General features: G+C 30.6%; 2 protein-coding genes across 4 annotated transcripts; one reads left to right on the plus strand and one right to left on the minus strand.

The window, feature by feature from the left end:
- Nucleotides 1-9837: 9837 nt before the first annotated feature.
- LOC129314379 (uncharacterized) lies at nucleotides 9838-17813 on the minus strand. 3 transcript variants are annotated; one of them, XM_054957811.1, is made up of 6 exons: nucleotides 17707-17813; nucleotides 17458-17620; nucleotides 15489-15582; nucleotides 14603-14802; nucleotides 12855-13010; nucleotides 9838-10333 (listed from the first exon to the last, which is right to left on the minus strand). In XM_054957811.1, exons 1-6 carry the CDS (start codon nucleotides 17764-17766, stop codon nucleotides 10314-10316), a joined length of 693 nt encoding a protein of 230 aa, XP_054813786.1. In that variant the 5' UTR covers nucleotides 17767-17813; the 3' UTR covers nucleotides 9838-10313. The 3 variants fall into 3 exon arrangements, with proteins under 3 accessions (XP_054813786.1, XP_054813785.1, XP_054813787.1); XM_054957810.1 differs by lacking the exon at nucleotides 9838-10333 and having other exon boundaries at nucleotides 12895-13080; XM_054957812.1 differs by lacking the exons at nucleotides 9838-10333; nucleotides 12855-13010 and adding an exon at nucleotides 13290-13615.
- Nucleotides 17814-17823: 10 nt separating this feature from the next.
- LOC129314124 (mannosyltransferase APTG1-like) lies at nucleotides 17824-20739 on the plus strand. Its single transcript, XM_054957496.1, has 6 exons — nucleotides 17824-17894; nucleotides 18738-18877; nucleotides 19011-19167; nucleotides 19228-19371; nucleotides 20282-20560; nucleotides 20652-20739. Exons 1-6 carry the CDS (start codon nucleotides 17824-17826, stop codon nucleotides 20737-20739), a joined length of 879 nt encoding a protein of 292 aa, XP_054813471.1.
- Nucleotides 20740-21445: the final 706 nt, after the last annotated feature.

A 21445-nucleotide genomic window follows, 5' to 3' on the forward strand; every position in this document is an offset into this window, starting at 1 on the left:
TTGCAATTTTCATGTTCGCGAGTCCTACAATATAGAGAGGAAGAGATTTTGTTCTCAATATTCTTCACATCTCTCAACACTGATAGAGAAGAACTAGAGGAATAAAGAAGCAATTTAGGGCTAGATTCTATTTGAGTTTCTCATTTTCATATTTTAGTTTCAGATTGCTCTCCGTTCAACTAGTATAATCTTTGTCCCCTGTCTGTGGTCAATAAGTTCAAAGATTTAATTTCACCATGTCTACTAAAATTGACTCCCTTTCTATTTTACATTTTTTACATTCGATTTCTCCACCTTCCTCTTACAATGTTTCCTAGGGATTTTTTGGATTTTACCTCAATTTCAAAACCTGCTTAATCAATTATTGCAGGGATTTAGTGTATAACAAATCCATTGACTAAGAATGATCTTGGTAATGGCTGATATGAAATTTGACAGTTCGGTGGTGATCGATAACTCAATATTGTACCTAGTCAGTGGTGTTTGATTTGGAAATCTCCTTTTTCATGGGGTGATATAGTCTTTTGTTTTTCATTTTTTTTCATATTTGTATTCTTTTGTTTGTCTATGTGGTAATGATCCTTTTTTTTTGGCCCTATACAACTTTACATATTTGGTTAATTCATTTTACATTAGAGATTGTCTTAAGGTTTGTAATCACAACTGAAAAGACTTGTGATTTCTTTTATTAAATTATGGTGATTATGATGTTTGGTTTATTATTTTCAAGCAATGGTACAAGCTTTAGACTTGTAAGAAGATTTAAAGATGTCCTAAGTGTTTTATGTTTTTTTATTTATTAATTTGTATGTATAGATAATTGAAGATTTGAAGATGACCGAGTGGAGGCTCATGAATTGTTCATACCAGAAGGGAATTTGCAAGATGGTTGGTTAATTAAATTAAATTAAATTCTTTTCTGGAATGACTTGTGTCAAACCAAAAACATGAACATGACTTTGTAGCTGGCAATGTTTTTGAGCTGAAACTTTTCTTTTTCTATGATATATATATATATATATATATGTAAGTATGTATGTATGTATGTATGTATTTGTAAATGGATTTCTTTGTCTTTCACGAATCCAAAACGCAGGATTAACCCAATAGTCACACTCTCTGGGTCATTAGTTATTGCTTTTGATGATATCAAGGCTGAAGACTCAAATTTTATAGCCATTCAAGGTAAAAGATGATTGATCTTTACGCCTACAATAAAATCTATTTTATTTACATCTTGTTTATTTTTATAGAATAAATTCATTGGTTATGTTGTTTAATTTTTTTTCCTCAGTTTGTAATTAAAGCCTTAGCAGAAGCTGCTGTTATCCCCAGCAATTATCTTCAAAAAGTTGGTTCAAAATACTATGAAATAGCAAAATGCATCATATTATTACATGTAACCTTGATAGTTGATATTTGATAACATGCAGTTGAACCAACCATACCATAAAATTTGAAGGGAAAATGACAATTACCAATCATATGAAGGTATCAATGACAATTGAAAATTTCCAATTATTAAAGTGTCATAGAAAGATTGTGGTCTTTATTTACAATTAAAAATAAATAACTATTAAATCAAGTGAATGTAACTCATGATGAATATAAGAAAAATTAGTTGTAAATTAATGGAAAGCCAATTGTAATAGATGGATAATTTTATGAAATTATGCATTGTCACATGTGAACTTACAAAAGGTCACTAGTGAATTTTTAAAAATTTAATTGTAAATTAATAGATAATCTCTTAAATATATGTATCACAACTTGTGATTAAGGAACAATCAGTTGTGAATTTAAGAAATATCATTTTAAAATACATGAAGCGTCTCATATTTGTGTATAAATATGACTAATCTTAATTATAAATCAATGATTTAGAGATCTCGTCATATTTGTGAATATCCATTCACAACCGACCTTCCATAAATTCACAAATAATTTTCTTAAAATTTATAAGTGACCATGCACATATTTATAAAACTATCTATCTATATATAATTGACTTTTCCTAAATTCACAAGTAATATTTTTTAAATTCATGATTAACTTTTCTTTAATTCATGAGTGAGCTTCCCTTTGTTATTTTAATTATTAGAAGTATTTTAATTAAGAATAAAAGACTATAGTCTTTATATATATATGATATTTTAATAATTTTTGAAGTCCTCAATTGTTATTAATATCTTAATAAGATTAATAACTGTCATTTTCCTAACATCCAATCTCACCCCACCGACCCACTCAGACAATAATAGTTTCTAAAGAGTTCAATATATTTTATTTATGCAATATTTGGTGCACTATGTCCACAAGTCTCTTCTTATAAAGGTATCATTTCTACATTTTTAAAGTTGAAATAGCCATCGCAAGTTATAGCTTTGCCTTGAAATGATGGGTCTGAGTCATCTTATCTCAGATCCCTCTTAAGTCTATTAATTAATTGGTTGAGGCAATTCGCCATTCCGACACTTGAATTACATCCAAAAGGCTTATAAATGCGGCGTGAAACATACAAGTTTTTATTTTTTAAAATATTTTTTTATTGGAGACAATCATATAGTTTGAAATTTGATTAGACATTATTCCTCTAATTCTATTTATAAGTTACTTCCAACATGTTTCACCAGTATAAAATTTTTTTTTAAAACTCATAAACTCTGTCTTAAAATTTAATAAATTTTTAACTTTATCCTTATTAAATATATATATATTTCAATAACATATTTTTTTCACTCCAACATTTTATGGAGGATAAAAGAGAAAATTTGTGATAAAAATTTAATATCGTGATTTATAAATAGAATAAAAAAAATTTTCTCTCTTTAGGCTGTAAGTAAATGTGGGTACCTCATGGAATAAAAGTTTTATTTATTGATAATATAAGATTAATTTTTATTCAGTTAATATATATTTCAAGTAAAATCATCCTTTAAATATGTAAATCAAGCATAAACAATTTTCAACGGTAAGACTAGCTACCAGTTTCGTTAGAATTTTTCTTGAGTGTTATATCCGAGAAATGACAATTAGTTCCAAAAATTCAAGTTAAAATCAATTAAGTATTAAAATTTTTTGTTAAAGTTGAGTTATAAATATTAATTCATATGTTGAAATTCCCACATTTATTATCAAGAGTTCCATATATTTACAATTATTTGATTTGATATCTATAATTTGTTTTTAATGAAAATTTTTTAGAACCTAACTATCATTAAATTAATATTTAAGACCTGAGAATCGTCATCCCTTATCTTAATTGCGTTAATTTTGTAAAAACGAGCCACAATCTCATTGCCTAAACGCGTTCATTTTGGGATACTAAGCACAACCAAATATAGAATGAATAATAATCTAATAAAGAGGAGATATCTATAAGAATTTTTGCATATATAGCCCATGTTATTGGATCAAATCAAGTAAACAATCTAACATTTATTATGTTTTGTATTATGACTGATTTATTATATTTGTCAATGATATATTATTGTATATCAATGATAAATTTTTTATAAATTTTAAATCTTCAATGATAAACTTTTTATATATTAACAATAAATTTTTTGTATGTTAATGATAAGTAAACTTTTTGTCTATCAATGTAAACTGATTATACTCTCAAATTTTTAAAATTTGATTGATATTTTATGGATACAAAATTTTTCTAACTAGTGGACCTATTTATCTGGTATAAATATTCATAGATAACCTCATAAGCATTCACTTTTACAGTCCGTGTTCATTAATACTTGGTCCTTTTAATTTGAAACAAAATTATTTTTTTTATGATAAACGTATATGTGGAATCTGTACGTTCTTGGGGTAAATACAACAGTAAAGTTAATTTTCAGTGCCTTTTCCTTCCCGTACTTGTTTGTGTGTTTGTGTCTGTGTGTGAAGGCTTAAACTGTTAAGCTGAGAGACTCAACAGAAAGTTAGGATCAAAAAGTGCAAAAAGTCATGAACAAACTAAAGCTATCTTCTTCTTCCTCATGAACAAACTAAAGCTATCTTCTTCTTCTTCTTCTTCTGTTGAGCTGTTTCTCATAGTGTTTTGAAAAGCATGGGCAATAACAGTTTATATCACTTTCATCTTGCTTCCAGCATTTAAAAAAAAAAAAAACTGAGAAGACCCATTTTAAAAATTTTAGTTATTTCTTAATTTCTTTAATTTTAATATATTATGAAGACCATGCTGCCATGTCAAGCCTAAAGATCCAGCCACCCATAATGATACGGTTACCTGTTCATGCATGTTATATATTATATTACAATATAATTATAATAAAGTTATAGTTTTTCCCACAAACACATACTAAATTTTTAGTATAAATAATTTCCAGAAGCCCATCCATAACATGTATAAGATCAGATAGAAAGGAAATCAAATCTAACTATGATATATATAGGCAAATCCACAGTCATAAGTACTGACTGTGAGACAAGATCACAACTAACAAAATTTAGAGAGAGAGAGAGAGAGAGAGAGTAAATTCGATATCCGCATATGGGTTTAGACAAATGATGCACAATAAATCGTGAGCTTTTTCTTTCCATTAATTTTTCAATTTAAGAAAATAAGAAATACAACAAGAAAAAGAAGTTAAAACCCGACTTGGTTTAATTTCTGCCTGAGCCCTTCTTACAGGATGATCATTACATACACATGTACACACAGATTAATTACAGAAAACTCTTTGAATTCTGTAATTAAAGCTTTTAAATTGTCCAGGGAGCTTCATTTTTGATCAGATCATAGAGAAAGAACTTTAAAGATGTACATAACTCGATCATACTGCTTTTCTTTCCTCTCTTCTTCTATTAGGGAAACAATTAATAAGAACCAGAAGAGAAGAAGGATAAAGGAAATTAAACCCAAACTTATTAGGTTTCTTTTTCATCCCTTCCTCTTCCATATTCATTACAAGAAGATACACGCACGCACGCACTAACTAATCATGGGAGCAAAGTAGCAATATGATACACCTTCTGAATATATAAAACCTACCCCTACCTTCTCTGAGAAGAGCTCCCATTCTTTTGCCATAAACACTTGTTTTAGAAACTGATCTAATGCTTTGTTGATGATCTCTTTGCATGAACTTCATCCTCCTCCTTCTCTTCAAGTCTTCTGGTCTCTTGCTTTAACCTTCCGGAGATATCAAAAACAGTAGAACTATTAGGGCTTTTTTGTTTTTGGGAGGTGATGATTGAATGATGAAGTGAAGGATGAAAAGAGAGAGAAGAGAAGGAAGGTGTTATATAGAGGAGGGAGAAAGAAGAGGTTGTGTGGAGGTGCTATGGTGATGGTCATGTATGTTTGGTCGCTAATAAAGGAACCGAACGTGGGGCTTGTGGTGGATCATATGATATGTCCCAGTACACTCACCAAGCAGTTTACACTTTGGGTCCCAAACCTCACTGGCAAAGCAACAATGATATCAAAAAACGAAAGGAATGTTCAAACCCATATTAAACACACACTTCATAAACCAAACCTACCCTAATTTCTTGCGTTTCTTTTTTTATTTCCCTTCTTTAAATTGAATGATTATTATCATATTCCAAGGAATGCAAATTTTAAGCTCCATATAAATAAAAATATTAATAATTGGGCTTTTGAAGGGAAGAACTTTCATCACCTCATATATATTTGTGATTGTAGTGGGTAGTAATTAAGAATGAATAGCATGGTGAACAATCAAAAGGAAAATACTCCTTTAATCTTATTCATAAGTCACTTCCAACATGTTACATCAGGATTAAAAATTTTTAAAACTCATCAACTTTATTTAAAAGATTTAATAAATTATCAATTTTACTCCTATTAAATATACATACTTTAATAATATATTTTTTTCCAACATTTAGTAAAAGGTTAAAAAAAATTGTGATAAAAATTTCACGATATGACTTATGAATATAACAAAAAATATTCCCTCATCTTTGCCTTATAAATAAGACTGGAAGTACTAACATTCTAGCTTATAATCTATGGAGAAGTATATTAACTTCACGGTTGTCTTAAAAGAGACACTCTAATTGAAAATCTTGAATTTTTAATCTTGCTGAAAAATATAGGTATGGGTGCAAGGGAAACATCCTTTTTTATATTGTTAATTTTTATGACACACGAATAATAATAGTCACTTTGTTTTTAATTTTCTTTACTCACGATATGGCAAACAATAGATTAAAAAGTATATAGGCCAAAACGAAAAAAGAGTTAAAAATTATGCAAGTCAATCTCTCAAAAAAGCAATAACCCAAGCTCATAGTTAGAATAATGAATTCAATTTCTGGGGAGTTAATAGCTCAATCACAGCATTTATGTAAGCAGAAGATTAGGCTCAAATTTGTGAACTATGAAAATCACAGTAGAAACTTTATGAATTTCTAAACGCAATAAGACAGAATCAACCCAAAATAAGTAGATGTGCATGAGAGATAATTGAGTTAATGAATTTCAATAGATAAGAGACTCAGCAACTTAAAGAATAACCCAATATAAAAATTTCTTCAAAAGATTTATGATGTGTTTTTAATATAAATTATAGGCATCCATAGTTTAAAATCCCACATAAAGTACTTCATAACACTAATATTATAAATTCTATAAAACACTATTATTGTAATATTAAATAACACAGTTGTAGGATCAATGTTTATTATAATCATGAAAGGGTTATCTTCTAATCAACTGGGCATAAAAAAGCCACCGTATTTATCAACCAAATATTAATTAATAATAAAAAAAATGTAGTCTAGCCAAAGGTAAAATAATTGACTTGGTACTTAGTGGCTGAGGTTTATTAATTGCTAGTGGCTAGAATTTCAAAAGAAATATAGAGGCTTTCAATTCACTTTCGGCATTTGATGTAATACAAGGCTATCTAATTTTTCAACCAAACAATAACGAAAAAAATATTTTTAACTGTTGAAAATCTCAAGCCGTTCAATGGTAACGGAACCAGTTTCAATCGCTATTTCGTTTACTTAATCAATCTATTTAACTGATCCCTCTTTCAAAACATTAATTAATATTAGGTTTAAGGTAAATCGATAGAACTTTTTTTTTTTTTTATAATAAGCTAGATCACATGGTTTACTAAGGTAGGGCATACATTCAAACTTAAAAAAATACTTATAAAAATATTTATAGATTGCCTACTAACAAAGTTTTTATATTAACAACGAGATTTAATCTCACAACTTTATAGGTTATAAGTAAAATCCCATAAACTTTTGAATGTCATCATTTGTTAATGCATGGAACTCAGATTAAAGCTAAAGGTTGGTATCTAGATATTGCATTTTAAAATAGGTAAACTGTTTAAAATTTATAAGCTAAAATATACAAACCTCTTGGAATTTTATTTTGATATAACTTAAGTATAACTCCCCTCACTTTTAACCATGTAAAATTAACCACCTTAATATTTTATTTTATTTTTTTCGAAACCTCTACTCTCAATAACTATGCTATCTTGTTAACAGCCACTTAAAATGGAAAATATTTTAAGTATTTTTCAACACAACTTAATGAGGAATCATTAAATAAAAATTTATCTTTTAAAACAAGAAAAATATGCACCACTAATAATAGAAAAGTATGGATGAAATTTTTTATAAAGTTATTAACTTAATTATATTGGATGCCACACAAACTTCTATGTATCTTTTCTAAATATAACATAACAACTTCTATTAATAAAATAACTAAAAATAATAGTATAGGAGTCTGTCAGAAAAAAGTTAGAAATGTTGATTTTAAACTTTTAAAAATGAAAAGTTTTGTATAACAATTTTAAAGTCATGAGAAGTTCTGTATATTTTAGCCCAAGTCATAAACAATGAAACTTACTATAGATTTTACATTTTATAATGGTATTGATAAATAGCTTTAAGTGACTCACCAACAAAATTTAATCACTCTTTTATTAGAAACTTTTTGTTAATTTTATTGTTCCAAAAATACTAAAATATTACACAAACTTTTGTGAAATTTCAATATTTTAATGCTGAAAATAGATAAAAGACTGAAATATCGAATGACCTACACTTAAATTTAAGGGAAATGACAATAAAATCCATCTGAAATATATAAATAATAATTTGATCTCTTAAAATGTCATAATTTTTTAAAGTTCCTAGAGGCTTTTCTGTCATTAATGGGTTTATATAAATGACCAAATTATCCTTATTAAAAATAAATAATTCATAAGTTTTGTTTAAATATTTATAATTTTTCTTCTTATATTCGTAACAATATAACAGTAAATTAAAACTTCGCATGTTAAATTTCTTTTTTGTTATTACATTGTTGCAAATATAAAAAAAAAGTTGTGAATATTTAAACAAAACTTATGAATTATTTATTTTCAACAAGAATAATTTGATAATTTATATAAATTTATTAATGATAAAAAAGTCTTAAGGGACTTTAAGGAAATTATGGCATTTTAAAGTTTCAAATTGTTATTTTTCCTAAATTTAATTTTAAAAGCTCACAACTCATGATATATAATTATCAAGAATAACTTAACCAAACGTATCTAATCTAATCTAGGTGATACATGAACGATTGAACGACTTGTTTAGTAAGGAAGTCGACTTATGATACATGAGAAACTTCATACCAATCAACAATTTTTTTTTTTTTCGGTCTGAATTTGAATCAACTATAGTTCACTTGATCTATTTTACATAAGCACATACTTAAACTAATTACTATAAAGGCATAAAGCAAATTATCACATCACATTCACTAGTCCTACTATTTTGGCCATCCATTCATTGGATATAGTTCCAGACTGTGGCTCCTCCACATAATGAGTTAGTGCTCGTGCACGCCTCAAACTATTAGAATTATTTTGTTCTATATTTATATATTATTATGTAAGTTTATTTATTTGGTTCTGATATATATATATATATGGCCCATGTATATGAAAGGGGGACAAGTGATGGAAGGAAGCATGAAAATGGAGCACAGCAGAGACAGAATATTATAGAACTCACCTACTCGTGGCTCAAAATTCAAACCCTTTCTTTCTTTTCTACGGGCACCTGCAATAAAGAAAAGGACCACAACTTATCTTGTTAGCACGATTTAAAAAGATGAGACATAGCTGTACGGTAACAAATCGATCTCTGCACGTGACATTCACGTGAAAGGCATGATCACTGTCTGTAACACACAAGACAATCTTTGCTTCTTATTATTATTGAATTTGTATTCATTTTTAATCACTAGAAGTCATGACATGTCAATTTTAAATTTACAACTAAATAAGAAAAATTTAAAGAGGATTCCCTGAAAAGAAAAATACTGAATTACACTCAATATTTAAGTCTTTGGAGAAATATTAGAGAACAATGTGGAATCATATACTCATAAAAAGTTAAAAACCACTCCCTTTGATTAGAGCTAGTAATTTGGGCGAGTCGGGTTAATTCGGATCAGGTTTGAAATATCCTATCCCTTTTAAAAAGCTCATATAGTCAAGCCCGACCCTAACTTTTTTGAGCCGATTTAAGCTAGCCTGTCAAGCTTAGCCAAAATTATCAACTCTATATACATATAAAGCTAAAAATTCTAGAGGTTAAGCTCAATTCCAATCAATTTTAAAATATTTTACCCTCTTAAAAAAGTCCATATAATCAAACTTGATCCTAACTTTTTTTGAACGAATTTAGGCTAGTCCATCAGGTATGGCCCAAATTATCAACTCTATCTTTGATCTTGTTTATGAGAAGAAATCTTTATGATCCTTAATATAAAAATTAATTATTTATAAACTATTTTCAAATTGCCTTGTGTTCACCACTCTAATAACCTTTCTCAACTCATTTTGATTAATTTTTAAAAATTATAGATTTTTTGGCACTTAGTTACTTTGAACTAATCTTTTTAATCTATATAAAATAGTTAATAAGTATACTTAGACAAGGACAAGACTAATTTTTGGAACTTTCTATACTTAATTACTTATTTTCATTTTTTAAAAAAAATAGAGAAACAAAACTCATTGTTGTTGGTGGTGGTTGTTATTATATTTACTTCACTTGGCTATGAGGGAGCTTCATGTTGTTTTCCTTCTTTTGGGTTCCAGGCTTCGCTTTTGAAGCAACCACTTCTGCATTCTTAGCTTGTAGGGCTGCCGTGTGATGACTTTACAATGATTTGCGATGGAATTGACAAATATGGCATCTTTGTATTCTTATCCCTTTTTCTTGCAACCACCGTACAGATTGAAGCCATGTATATATTTTTATAGTCCAAAACCAACATGACCGAGGCCGACCATTCACATCATTGTCTCTTGCCCTGTTTCAGCAATAGTTGAAATGAATTAGCAACATTGCCATGAAAGACATGTTTGACAATAGAATACAATGAAATAAAAAAATAATTTCATACATAAAGAGTTTTTATCTGAATATAAAAATAAATTAAATCTAAATTTTGCTAAACATTTACAATAAAAAAAATAAAAAAATTAATCTTTTAATCATTCAACTTTTAATTCACTTATAATTTAATCCTTCAATTATAATTTACTACGACTCAATTTCTCAACTTTTGATTCACCTATAATTCGATTTTATTTTTCAATTTTTTTTAAAATTTCCTTATCAAATAAGAGGGATAAAAAAGTGCTTATATATTATTCAAAAATACCCTTCTCTTGCTCTTTAATATGAGATCTAAACTAACATAAAAAAGAGAATTTACAAAACTTGAGATACTGAATTATAAGTAAATTAAAAATTGAGGGATTGAGTCATAAGCGAGTCATAGTTAAAAAATTGAGTCACAGTGAGTCATAATCGAAAAATTGAGTTATAAGTGAGTTAAAAATTGAGAGATTAAAAAATTAATTTTTTTTATAAAAATTATATTGTGCAATCAAAAGAGGCTTATTATTTCATTCTTTTCATGCCCGGCAAAAATCAATTGCCAAGTGAACCTTTGGTTGAAGCCCGGCACGAAGCTTTACATGAAATCTTATCTTGCAGGCTGATACTATTATCACAATATTAAGAATCCAGTCAATCCCACCAATTAAGCCAATAAAGTATTAAACTAGTGTTTTTACTGGATTAATCCATGAACTAGTAGCTAAACCAATTTAATTACTAATATGATTTTTAGTATATTGATTATTATACTTTCCTTACAGCGACCGGTGGATTGACCAAAGTACTATAAGAGTAGTTGCAAAAAAAAAAAAAGTACTATAGGAGTTAACAAAAGTTGCAAAATCACTTTTTCATCACACATCCAAATATGAAGTAATTAATTGTCCTAATATCTCAATAGTTCATATGCTGCACTCAATTTTGACATGCCAGTGAAACTAGATAATAATGACTCGCGAGGTCAAAAACAAGGTAACAATGACTCGCCATGCAAAAATGTCCCACACGTTATGGTCATAGGTTGAACTTAATGGTAGTTTCCCAAAGACGAGTCACTCTATAAAGTTTTCTTGATCTTTTATACAAGTCACTTTGTCTTGTACACAGTTCTAAAAATACCATCAATAAATTCTTAAAAAAAAGTGCAATATTTAAATTTTCAAGAAAGCTTTTCTCATATATCAAATAACTCTTTTAATTTTAGGGGCAAAATTAAAAAATGAATTATTTTTAAGATAATTTTATTATTCTGACTAATTCACTTTGATTTTGGTGAGCTAGCTAGAAATAATTTATAAAAAAGATAAAAAAAGTTGATCTTTAAAGTTGACTTCAACAGAGTAAAAAAAAAAAAAAAGAGTTATAAAAAAAAACTCATTTTTGCAGAACTCACAAATAAGAAAGTTAATCTCAACTCACTCTTTTCCACTTCTAACTTTAGTTGGATTATACTCTAGAAAATCTGCATTAGTGGGATACAAGTGGTTGAATACTTTAATGATTGAGAAAGACATTGCAATCATGCAAATGAATTACGGGTAATGTACAAAAAAATAAATAAATAGAGACATTATGTTACAACTACAGTAGAATTGAAAGTCAATTGACTATGAATTTACTTGTTCAGGGCCAGCTCAAGCAGCCAAATCATTCAATTTAAAAAAGTTAAAACCCATTCATGAATGACAGCCTGTATGCTAAGGTTGATTAAATTCTACTATTGCGAACATAAAAAAATGAGAGCTTAATTTAAAAGACTAACTTGTTGAGTAAAAGAGTCTCTAAACTTATAAATCTCAACTATTTTGCGAGGCTCCTAATATGAGATTCATTCACTTCACAACACTTCACTTAACGTACTATTAGTCAAAACTCTCCACGTGAATAGCTCTTTCCATGACATCAATTTTTTTCAATGAAAAGACCAATGTTATAAGTACTAGTCCTAAAAAAGAGCTTCTTTCAAAAAATTGACATGTTAGGAGAGGCCATTTGAACTTAGTAAACCCCACTTATCTTGCAAGGTTCTTTGATGTGAGACTTATAACATCTACAATCTTATAATGGCAGCCGAGGCTAATTGTTTAACAGTTTCAATTTTGATTTGTAGATATTTCATTTTATTGATAACATTAATGATTATAATAAGCTGCAAAACTTGTTCATACTTGACCATGGAGCAATAACCAATGGACCCCCAAACTAGAACGGACAGTGACACAACAATCACATGCAATCTCTGCAATAAAATGGGTAAAGAAACAAAGAAACTTAAGGAGTGGTACCGGGCCCCCATCCAAGCTACTTAAATGATGAAGTTGTGAGCCAGAATATATATTAAAGGGAAAGTCTCTTTCCAAGTACGAACAAAGCCAAATAGTTTATGCAGAAAGCACCAAATCGAAAGATTTATTGAATCAACCTACCAAATTTAAAAAGGCATGAAATGAAGTCTCGGGAGTCTGAAGTTTGACCTCCGCCTCTGGACACATTCATGACAACATTATATCCAGGCGCCAACTGTATCCAAGCACGAAAAGCTGCATCATTGCAAGAAGCTTGTTGCCTGGAAAGCTCCCACTCTGTGAGGAATAGAGAATTCAACCAAAAAAAGATTTGACCAGCATAGTTGCAGTTACTTCCACCTGCCAGCTTTTACAGAGCAACAGTTACAGATTCATTGTCTTGCAAGGTTTCGGGGATCATAATTTTTAGTTTTGCTTCCAATTTCCAAATACATGCGGTGAGTAACCATTTCTTTTCAGTCATGAATGTTTTAAATGTTCTAAAAGAAGTCAATAGTTTGGCCACAAGTGGATGAAAATGACACATCACGTTGCTAAATATTGTTGAACCAAACAAACAGACAACTACTTGAGCCTGAGTCATATCATTCATTCAAGGCAGGCGTTTTTACATCGAGAAATTTCACACACACACGCACGCATGTGTGTTGAGTGTGTGAACGTACGTACGTAACTAAATCCTACTTAAAGATCTAATGTGACCTATTTGATAATACTAACGTCTGAAAGTAAAGGTCTATGAATCAAAAGATTAGAGGAAAGCTTTTACGGTAGATCATCACTGGTTCCAATAGCCGAAAGCAGCGTATTCTTCAAATCGTTGATATCCTTGAGCAATCTCTGATTCTCCCAATTCCTCCTCTGTATCTCTACTTCAAACGCTGCAGTAGGGGTTGCGGGAAGGGGATGAAAAGGTTGCAATACATCACTGTCCATCCAGAAGAGGAGACTAAAGCATGGGAAGTTACGTCGACCACTCATCTTACACTCAAGTAATTTAACTCAATAACTTAAGTTTAGATAAAATATGGATATGAACGTTCATAGTGATTCAGTTATTCCAAGTTCTGAAGAAAAAAGTGACCTAGATGTTATCATGTCACTTGTTCCAACAACCTGCCATGCAGGCAGACTTGTGTCACAATTATTGAATCCTTGTTAGTTAAGAAAAACTATATTTTCATCTCGGGCAATGGTAAGTACCTGTAGTTGTGGCAGTTAGAATTTTTTCCCCATTAAGATAAGTTTATACATAGATTTTGATATCACTTGTTAAAGCAGCTTCCTAAAGTCTTCGGAGATTCATGGATATATTTCCATTCAACTTGATGTTTATATCATCCACTTAAGGCCATACAAATTGGAGTTTAAAAGCTACTACTTACTTGTTTGAATTTGCAGTTCATCTGTCAAGATAAAACATAAAAGAAAAGAAAAGCTATGCAATATCACTATTGTCCTCTTTACCTGGAGGTCAATATCTATGATATGATGTCATCTGTAAGTGACTAATAAGTAGCTTTTGCATAGCTCAATAACTTAAGCTATGCAAAAGCTACTTATTAGTCACTTACAGATGACGGCATATCAAGTACTCCACATTAAGCAACACTATGAACCCATTAAACACAATAATCATGACAAAATCACTTGAACTGAAATAAGAACACAAAAAGGCAAAAGAATTCCCGGGAAGCACTGTATGTGAAATCTAGTTCAACTATTTGTCCAAGAAATGATTCCAGACACGCAAGGAAAACATCAGACACAGCCATCAAAAGGGAGAACTAGCGGGCATGAACTACATGTAACTCTGTTGTCAACAATCACGTCGCAAATTTATAGGGATAAAAGGAAAACAACATCACCTGAGTTGGAATTATTAAGATCTTCGAGAATTTCCTCCACAAATGCCAATACTGAATTTTTTAGAACATTGTGTTTTTGTTCCATAAGTTGAATTTCATTTTCAAGGGAATCTCTCTCTGACAACAATGTCCTTGCTTCACAATTTTTTCTGCCATCAATGTCAGCCTGAAATTCTAGGCACATGGTCGTAAAATTTTCCCTGCACAGAAACTAATCACTCAGTCATCAGTATCTAAATTGCAATGCTGCATAAGATAACGGCAACTTAATGATTTACAAAGATATGGCTGCATTATATGGTCAATTCTATCATGTATGCAGTTTCATGAGCCAATAAACACTTGATTTAGGGAAAAAATAACCTGAGAACCAAATTGGAATTTCGGAAATAGGTTTTCATCAAACGATATAGGATCCCCGCTTCTTGAGAGTTGCTACATTTTTTTTGGGAAATCTCAATACTTCTCAAAGTATCAACGGTATATGGCTAACTTTTAGCCAAAAAGTTAGTTAAAAACTGTCATTTTACGCAAACATAATAGCTGACATTATCTTCATTTTAGGAAGAAGAAAGCGGCCATCTAACATAATTCCACCTTCTTCTGACATTAGAAAAAAAAATTGCAGAAATTAAAAATCCCATAACAGAAGCAAACTTCAATATCAATATCTACAAATATGAAGAATTGTTCCAAATCCGTCATCACTCGTTTTCTTTCTCATCTCAGCCTGATTCATTTTGGACAAAATAGCATAGTTTTTAAAGACAGCCATCTCAGCCTGCTTCTTTAAAGGGAGATACGGACACCCAAACAACACAATTTGGGCCCAAAACAAAATACGAGATCAATATTTACGTCTACAAATATTAGGACTATTCAATACCTCTTTTCAGTCATTCTTTTAACAATTTCGGCCCGCTTCATTTTAAGACAACATATCTCTTTCTCCAAAGAACTTACAGAGGCCTTCAACTGGTCTAAACATTATGAGGAAAATGAAATAGAAAATTTGAATGCATCAGAGAGAACAAGAAAAGGGGAACAGTAAAGATAAAATCACCATCCAATTTCTGGTCAGGAAACACAACACTCGGTTAATTTAATTTTGATTCCAGGTATACTGGTTCTGAATATATACAAGGGATTTTAGGATCTAGCACAAGTTTTCTTTGTCATCATTCATGCATTATTGCATGTCAAATAAAAATTTGAAACCAGAAAATTTAAAGGAAGCAGCAAATAGATTGAATATCTGGGAAGGAACGATCCGCTTTCATCATAAGTATGCACATATTGCTCAGTCTTCATGTAAGTCTTTAAGGCACATTTGACTCATGCAACTTGAATATGCATGTAAGATAGCATGGTCACAAGAAATTAGATTTGATATTTTTAATATAAAATCATGCTTCTTGCTAAGTCTCAAATTCATATAGAAAACATGTCTTCTTCCTATGTTTCTTTCTCATGACCTGGATACTAAGAGCATGCCAGCAGCACAAGCATTAAAAAAAATGACGGGGGGAAAAAGCAAGCAAAGGGTACCTTAGCTTGGTGTCGTAATATGTATCAAGCAAATAGCCAGTGGATTTGTGCTATAACAAATTTTTCCAATAAGAAAAAAATTGAACATTGATGATTCCAATTGGATGTGGCTCCAGAGCATGAAAAATTATTAAAATTCTTAAAAGAGGAAATTTCTATACATGGTTCTCAGGTTCACCGTTAAGATCTTACAATCTCACTTCCCAAAAACTATACCAATCCTATATTGATTGACAATTACTGGGTTCGTGATCAAGATCGCAGGATATTCCTGCCCAATCTTTCACAAATATATATATATCTATATATTGTTCCTTATTTAACTCCAAATGTAACTTTTTTTCAAGGCCGGATGCCCCTTTCTTGCCGATATTAGTGTATGTACTATGTATTCTATGACCAAGTTATTGATGTATTGCTTTTTGTTGCGTCCTGACTATTGATTCTGTTAAATTTGTCCAACGAACTTGATTATTAAATGTGTTTAGAGGACCGAGTATTTTTAAGTTTTTATCTTTTGATTTGCATCTCTGTGACATTTTAATAACTTAAAGGTTGTATTTATGTACGAGATTTGGTAAATTTAGAAACTTATTTACTTTATTAAAGTATGATAAGATTTCAATAGTTTTATCCTTATCAGAGAATTTTGTGTATTTATAAATATCTTTCGTCAGAAGAAAAAGGATCCTGCCCTTTCTCAATCTTGTTTCTTTTGGTCACGAGCTCTTTCTCAATCCTGACAACCTAGATGCTATAATAAAAATATAATTTTATCTGCTTTATGATATTACAGGATAACCGAAACACCTTCTTCGTTTGGAAATCTAAAAATCAATGTACTCTTTTTTTCGTTTTTATAATTCCCTGTCAGTTCAACAAATAGTATATCTTTTAGCTCCTGTGTTGAATAAATTCAAAACCCCAAGCAAACGGAAGGTAAAGCATCCTGAGAAAATGAAGATTTAATTGAAACACTGGTTCATTTCAGTTCAACACGCGCACAAATATAGATTCACTGATTAGTGAATTATGAGTTATGACCATTCCGTGAGTGAGATCAGTATTGTTAAATTAGGTATTGAATAAAATAACTATCAATCGAAGACAATATAATTAAATTCAAAGCATGCCGCTAAAAGTATTTGATTCGCCTGTTTTGAGTTATTTTCCCCTAAATCACATTTCAATCAAACAAAAGAAGAACTCATAGAATTTGAAAGCAGACACTAAGACAGAGCATTCCATTATTCAAATGAAGTTGTGAACCTCAACATCCAGAAACAGATAAGCAGGACCGAGATTACCAGCGACGGTGACATATCCAACAATCTCGAACTGCAACATGTAAACCGTTTTCATCATTTCCGCTTCTCTTCCCGCCAAACCGCTCTCAATTTCCTCACATTTCACGATCCCGGATTCTATCTCTCGCGTGATCTGTATAGTAGCCTCAATTTCTTCGTTAACCTGATTCTCAAAAGAAAATCAGGTGAACAACGGATTAGTCAAGAAACGAAGCGATCGAAATAGATGAAGACAAAGAGCAGAAAAACCTGATCCAGCATGTCCTTTAGAGATGAAATGTGAGAAAGAATTGATCCCGAATCCTCCATTGCTCTGTATTTGTTTCAAACAGAGGGAATGCAACGCTATATGGCTATTTGTAGGCAATGCTTGCGCCAAATTCTATTTTCCCGCGCTTCAAATTGGTGTCACTGGTCACTGACATTGTTGTTGGCAAGTAAATAAATAAATACAAAAACAACAATAATGCTTCCCCAATTTCAAAATATTAGTTAGCTTGGATAATTTTTTTTAGTTTCATTTTATATTTTTTTATAAGTTCAATATTTATTAAAAAAATTTCTATTAAAATTTGTCAATGTGAATCAATAATATAAATGAAGATAAACTTGGATCTTTTAACATGTAATTCAAATTAATGAATCAACAATGTATTATGTAAAGTTTAATGTTGGCCAAAAAAGTTTTGCAGAAAAATGAAGTTTAAATGAATAAAATTATTATGGATAATAAATAATGTAATTTATTATAAATTTTATAATTTTATTGAATGAATATTAAATATTCATATTAAATTAAATATTGATACTGAAATGGTGAAATGAATTTTCTATTAAAATTTGTCAATGTGAATCACTAGTATAAATGAAGATAAACTTGGACCTCTTAACATGTCATTCAAATTATTGAAATAATGAAATGAATTGTTATATAATACATTAATATTCTTTCCGTTGAAAAATGTATAATATTTTTAATTAAATTTTATTCTTAATAAAATAATTACTTATTTTTTATATTTATCCTTATTTAATAAGATATTTTATTTAAAAAACTATAAACAATTTACTCAATAAAAATATTTGTAAAAAAATAATTATACTTTAAAAAATTAAAAATATTTTATATTTTTTATCATCCAACCCTTCAAATTTTAATGATAAATTCTTTGGCAAAAAAAATTAAAAAAAAATCAACGATAAATTGATCATGATTGTGGAGCCGTGAGTCATTACCATGCTTTGTATTGATCATGATTGTATCCATCTGTGTTCAAAAGTACTCAAGAAGTTCAAATCATAATCGAATGGGTTTGGGTGGACCGGTGGAGTTTGATTCAGGACCCCAGACTATGGACTTCGATCGATTATGGATCACCAATAACTGGTTACTGTCTTCTGAGTCCAATCACATATAACTGTATTATCTGCCATTTTTTGAAAAGAGATACAATGCATTTTATATTTTACAGAACTCTTCGGGAACAAGACAGAGACAGAGCGCGGCACGTCCATCAGCAGCTAAATATTCCCAAATTTTTCTGAATCAAAAGATTCGGGATTGCTCTCCATCTCTCTGTTCTCGTCAGAGAAGAGAATCTTTTGTTTCTGCTTGGCATTCCGGACGCTTAATGCTCTATTACTGCAGACATGTTTCAATTCGGATGAACACTGGCAAGGGCCTGAAGTTGCACATCGCATTGCTTTTGGGTAGCCCAGATACTTTTGGCCGCCTAGCATGAGACCCTTTGGAAAATGATCCTTCATTTCAAGGAAGTGGGGTTTACTTTTAGCAGCTTTAGCTTTTGCTGTTCGGCCAACAAGTGCAATCACATGGTTGTATGTTGGCCTTCTTAAGCTTTTAACAGTACATGACAGATTGAGATTCCTCTTTCCAGAGATGGCTCCCATTGGGTATGTGTCGGCATCATTTGCTCACTATAGCATGACCTCTGCGTTAAGAGGGATCGATTACCTTTTAACATTACATGACAGATTGTGATTCCTCCTTCTAGAGATGGCTCCCATTGGGTATGTGTTGGCATCATTTACTCACTATGGCATGGCCTCTGCGTTAAGAAGGATCGATTGCCTTCTCAATGTTTCACATTAAATAAATGAAAAACTTTCTCATATGGCTTGTGGGTGTTGAATTTCATTAACTTTTTTTCCTCTGAAGCATTGACTTGCCACCGTCAATTTTTTTGTTTTTTTGGTACATTTTTCTGTTTTTCTAGTTCACAATATTTTTAACCTCTGGTGAATGCAGTTGTGTATTTCTAAAATCAGAAAATACATTCATCAAAGTACAGCAGGCTATTGGGTATAGGTTAACATTAGTTACTCTCTAGTATAGCATGGGCATTAAGGTGGATTGGTTGTCTTTCTATATTTCATGCTGAATACACAGAAAATCTTCCCACAAGTTATATGGGAAAAATTCATTCACTTTTTTTTTTTTTAACAAAGTATTGACTTACCTGCAAAGTCAAAGATGTTTATTGGTTTTTCTAGTTTGGGGTTATTTGTGACTCTAGTAAATGAAGTTATGCATTAGCAAGATCAAATAATTCGTTACTGAGATCAACACATTAATTATATAAGTTAGATCGTACAGAATAATGTTCATGAATGTGTGAAATCTTGAGTGTAAATCTTGATGGTTGTGAATAAAAGAAAGCCGTTATAATACTGTTAGCTGTTGGGTACTATCTACCCCTTTAACCAGAGTTTAACACTACTGATATTTATTTCCTTTCTCTTGTCTTTTCCTTAAAATCCATCTTTCAATAATAGTTTTATTTTCATTTTTTTTTTAAATCAGGGCCCTCTTGCTTGGACTAACCTGCTTGCTAGATCGTTTCATGTATGGCAAGTGGATTTTGGTACCTCTTAATTTTCTAAAATTCAATTTTCTTTCCTCAGGAGACTATTATGGAACCCACAAGTGGCACTGGTACTTCATTCAGGGATTTACAGTCATGATCTTCACTCACCTACCATTTTCCTTAGCTGGCATAATTTATTCCAAACAACGGAAATTTTCTGGCCTTATCACCTGGGTTTCACTATTTTACAGTGTGCTAGGTCACAAGGAATTCAGGTATATCTCTGATTTGTCTACATCTGCATCTCAACATGCAGTTGACCCATTGGTTTGTTTGATTTGTCATAGTAATTACCATGGAGTTCAGGTTTGTCTTGCCAGTTCTTGCTATAGCTCTTATGTTCTCTGGTTATTCTTTAGCCATTATGAACGCTTCTGGTAAAAAGGATCCCTGAAGAAGTATAGCAAGTTCCCTATAAAGTTCGGAGTTTATATCTTATTCTTGCTTGCAACCAATATTCCCATGACCTTGTGCATGAGTTTGGTTCATCAGCTATGTTTTTTCCTACACCATAGAATGATCAAAGCTAGACTTAATATTACAATTCTGGTTGCTATTGTTCACTCCCCCCTCTTCTTAGAATTTACCTCCTAGGTGTCCCTGATGGGGTGAAAAGTGAGACCTTCTCAAGCTCCGTTTACTCAAGGGTGTACTAATAGTATAACCTTCCCAATGATTGAATTCTTAAGGGCTTGGCGTTAGTACTGGACAAATGGATTATGGGTCAACCCGCAGGCTAGCCCACACGAGTTGGCATTTTTGCGGGTTGGGTTGGGCCAACTTGCTAGATAAAACAAGCTGAAAAATTCAATCCAACCTATTTTTTAGCGGGTTAGCTAACTTGCGGGCTGGCTCGCAAAAAATTATCAGAATTTTTTTAATAATTCAAAATTTATATAATATAATATATATATATATATATATTTATATATATATATATACTTATTTCATATTTTAAAGCAAATTAGCAATTAAAAAACTTGTAAATAAATAGAATAAACATAAAATTCAACCAAACAAATTTATTTTGCTAGATTTTTATTATCAATCATCTTCTTGCCTAGGTGTGCTATCTTTGTCACTATAAAAGAAAATTTGAA

The sequence above is a fragment of the Prosopis cineraria genome, unplaced genomic scaffold (genome assembly GCF_029017545.1).
Source record: "Prosopis cineraria cultivar Desert tree isolate PC_DT_omini unplaced genomic scaffold, ASM2901754v1 PC6, whole genome shotgun sequence".
Classification (NCBI taxonomy): domain Eukaryota; kingdom Viridiplantae; phylum Streptophyta; class Magnoliopsida; order Fabales; family Fabaceae; genus Prosopis; species Prosopis cineraria.

Coding starts and splice junctions, on each gene's coding strand:
- LOC129314124 (XM_054957496.1), top strand. CDS start 17,824: ATGCTTGCGCCAAATTCTATTTTCCCGCGCTTCAAATTGGTGTCACTG. Junction 19,168..19,227: donor GCACATCGCATTGCTTTTGG/GTAGCCCAGATA, acceptor ATCCTTCATTTC/AAGGAAGTGGGGTTTACTTT. Junction 19,372..20,281: donor CCAGAGATGGCTCCCATTGG/GTATGTGTCGGC, acceptor TTTTTAAATCAG/GGCCCTCTTGCTTGGACTAA.
- LOC129314379 (XM_054957811.1), bottom strand. CDS start 17,766: ATGGAGGATTCGGGATCAATTCTTTCTCACATTTCATCTCTAAAGGAC. Junction 15,583..17,457: donor TGGATATGTCACCGTCGCTG/GTAATCTCGGTC, acceptor CATAATGTTTAG/ACCAGTTGAAGGCCTCTGTA. Junction 14,803..15,488: donor AAAAGAATGACTGAAAAGAG/GTATTGAATAGT, acceptor GTTTCTGTGCAG/GGAAAATTTTACGACCATGT.